We start from the raw sequence: 3,705 nt of genomic DNA on the forward strand, positions 1-3,705 counted from the left end.
AGAGTACATCTATACCCATACCCGTATAGGATACATGTTTTCATACTCTCACCCTACCCTAAACCCTTAGTTATAAAATAATACCCAGTCCATCAAGGTAAGGTACCCACGTGCAAATGGGTTTTCGAACAAAATTGACATCTCTACGACTTAATAGCCAAGAACGTATAGCTAATTTTGTTGCCAAAAATTTTATTTAAGCATTTAAGTGTAACAAATTGATCTACATAAATATTTATGCTGCAAATTTCCCTATTAATTAATTCATTAAACACACTAATTTAACTTTTTCTTAATTATCTAGTAAGCATATTTTAGTAAACAATCATAGAATTCGTATTCTATGTTCATTTCGAAGTTTTTAAATAAACAATGAAATATCATCCCTATTACTATTCTAATTTCCTTCCACCAAACCATACATAAGTAGTACTTCATTCTTTTGCCCCCTCAATCATTCAAATTATAGTGATTCCAGCATATAAGAAATTCAAAAGAAATAAATCTACTTTTGAGTAAGTTCAGACAAGGATATCAGCTTTCCCTGTTTGCCCATTCAAACTAAACACCAAAAACAATAGAGAAAATAGAAGGGTCTATTGATGACATGACGCTTAAACCTTAAGCAGAAGGAACAACACTAGCATCCTTGATCGATTCACGCCAAGCATACTGCCTTGCTCCATCTTTGTCGACAATCTTGATCACAAAGTTTGGAGGTGCCACAACTAGTCTGGATCGAATCTCAATGATGCATTTATCGACCAACTCAACTGCTTCTTCCACTGACATGCCACTGTGGTAGTGTCTGTCCATCATCGAGAGTGAAAAGTAGGATCCATAACCGAATGCTCCCTTCTCAAGTTTATGAAGTGTTGCAATGTAATCGATGTAGAACAAAGATGGGCCTGTCTCCTTGTCATAACCAGCCATAAGAATGTTCACAGTGTAGGGATTCTGAAAGAAAATAAAATAAAATGCAGTTAAACGAGTTATCTATTGGTTTCACTGGCCAAATTCAAAATGCAGCTAGATGAAACTAATTAGCATATTAAGCTTCAATCTTGCTATTGAAGAGTTATCCCTTCCAATTTGGGTGGCTAGATGTTGAACTTATGATCCTATGACCATTAAAATCCAAGAATTTTATAAAAATAAAAAATTGATCGTTCTGATTTACAGCTCAGTAAGCCAGAATATTCTCAGAAACAGACCTAATGAATCAATACACAGAACAAACTAAGAGCACCATAAGGCATTTAAACGAGCTCAAAAGAGGGTAAACTAGGTTAAAATTTCTTAGGGGTAATCAGGGAATCCGCATCTTAATATAATAACTTCAGTATATTTTCCCTGCTTATATATATTTCCTTTTATTCTAGGTTGTATTTATCAAGAGAGGCCGCCTTATCAATAATCAAAACATAGCAAATGTAACTCTCTTATTTGGACAGGTTTTAAAGTTAGACTGAAACCAAATAAATTTAGGATGTTTATAACTAAGTTAGAGGTAACAAATAAAACCACTAACTAGATGAATCAAATTCAAAGGCGAGTACGGAAACAAGAGGCACAAGCCTCACTAAATGAATTCGAGGCCTTGAGGAGTTTTTTGACCGCCTCAATTTGAGGCGCGCCTCAATAATGCTTTTTTAAACCATGGCTATGCAGGGAATGTCAATGTATAAACACATTACCGATTGTATATGTTTTTTAATGCATTCACTTTTACATTCTACAACATTTCCTTCAAACACTACAATAGAGGCAATGCCACTTGACAAATTTTAAACAAACCCTAGGTGCCTAAACCAGCACTAAGAAGAAACCGAAGAAAGGTTAGTCATAATATACCACAGATAGTACCTAGTCTCAATAGCACCATAAACTAGCAACCTGTCTTTCCAGACTTGTACAAGAATCCCAAAACACAACACTCAGCACAAACACTCAACATTTTGCTACTTTTCCCAGATCCCTATGCATAAACAAAATTAAAAACGATCTCCATTGTAAATGGTTATTAAGTTGTATTGGGTCGATGTTATTTTCATGAAACAGGGTCTGAAGAACTGCCTCCTCTCCAGAATGTAACAATACCAGGGGTTCAACACTCTTTTGACTCTGGCATACTTTTCTCACTAATCATTTTTCATCATCATTAAAAAAATATTAATGAATTATTGATCAATACTTTTTTTGTCCTTTTTTACTATAATAATATTAGAGATAAAATCATAGGACCATGATTCTTGGTTCATATGATCAATTATATTATCATTCTATATTAGTCAAAAACTATCTAGCGGTATCTACCAACCTAAATTTTCAAACAAGCAATGTAAAAAAAATGGTATTATCTGGTATGAAAATAAGCAGGTTCTAATAATCAATCAACGTCCATGATGAGCATGCCACCAGATTCTAATAACCCAATTGCACTCTCAAGCTTGCCACCAGATTCTAAGAACTCAAGCACAAAATCAAGCCCACCATCTAAACTTACAAAAAGGATACAAACGCTGGCCAGCTCATCAACTGAACTACCAAGATCAGCAGTGGCCGATCAGTTATTTTACAGTGCCAACTCTTGGTTTCAAACGGGTTTTCTGGTTTTACTTATTCTTACTTGCCCATAGTGACAATGCATCAGCATTTATCAGAGCATATTTGTAGACAATGAGTTCCATCATTGCCTTGTATCGAGTAAAGATAACAAAATTAGCTTAGCATGCTTTTACATTTGAATCTAACAATGTGTCAATCGATGTTTATCCACAAACATATTTTTCGGAGTATATTCCCATCTGCCTGAACCCATTTCAAATGCTAAGCAATTAAAGAAAAATCATACACCCCTGAATATCAACTAAACTAAGTCCCAATATACAGTAACTAAATACCTTTCGTAAAGCGGTGGCGAGCTCACCCCGAGTAAAGTTCGCGGCGGCAGCAGTGGTCAACGGAATCCCATTACGGAATTGGTACAAAGACACGTTCTTCTGAATGTACTCAGTGAACTGAACCCTATTTTACCAATTCGAAAAAGAAAAACACATATTTATAAATACATATACATACATACGTAATATCACGTTCTCAAAAGGGCAAAATGAAATTGAGGAAAAGAAAATGGATGAACCTGTCACCGGACTCTCCACTAGCGGCCACGAGCTTGTGTGAATCGAGGACCATGATCTTGTCCTCGTTGGATTTGTGGACCAATATGCTGTTCACGGCCGATGTGTCTGCCACAACCATGGCGAATCCATTCCCAACCAGTCCGAATACGCACTCCATATTCGTCTTTTTCCTTGATCTGCTCCGGCTTCGATTCTCTCTTGAGTGTTTCTTCTTCTTCTTATTCTTCTTCTTCAATGGAGTTTGGAAAGAAGAAATAGAGAAATATTTTTGGCGACTTGAGGGACAAGACAAGTCTTTTTGTCTGGAGATTTGGGGTCGTTTGGTTCACTGGATATATGTATTCTAATACTAGATCATAATAGTCGAGCATAGGAGTTATACATGTTAGAAACGACAACAACTATCATGTCGTAAGTTTTCTATTTCTTTCAATGGGAAATTCTCTTAAAAAAAATATATATATATATAAATATTTTGTTGACTCAATTTTTGGGCAACCTCATCAAACACCTAAATAATAACACTCACCAATTTTGTGAGAGTAGACTCAAGTGTTTAAGA

At 35.5% G+C, this 3,705-nt stretch overlaps 1 protein-coding gene across 1 annotated transcript; it reads right to left on the bottom strand.

Annotated features, from left to right (window-relative positions):
* Positions 1-419: 419 nt before the first annotated feature.
* On the bottom strand, positions 420-3,456 carry LOC133819114 (proteasome subunit beta type-2-B). Its single transcript, XM_062252282.1, has 3 exons — positions 3,143-3,456; positions 2,904-3,027; positions 420-957 (listed from the first exon to the last, which is right to left on the bottom strand). The coding sequence occupies exons 1-3, from the start codon at positions 3,298-3,300 to the stop codon at positions 622-624; spliced, it is 618 nt and encodes a 205-aa protein (XP_062108266.1). The 5' UTR covers positions 3,301-3,456; the 3' UTR covers positions 420-621.
* Positions 3,457-3,705: the final 249 nt, after the last annotated feature.

Source organism: Humulus lupulus, chromosome 2 (assembly GCF_963169125.1).
Source record: "Humulus lupulus chromosome 2, drHumLupu1.1, whole genome shotgun sequence".
Taxonomy (NCBI): Eukaryota; Viridiplantae; Streptophyta; class Magnoliopsida; order Rosales; family Cannabaceae; genus Humulus; species Humulus lupulus.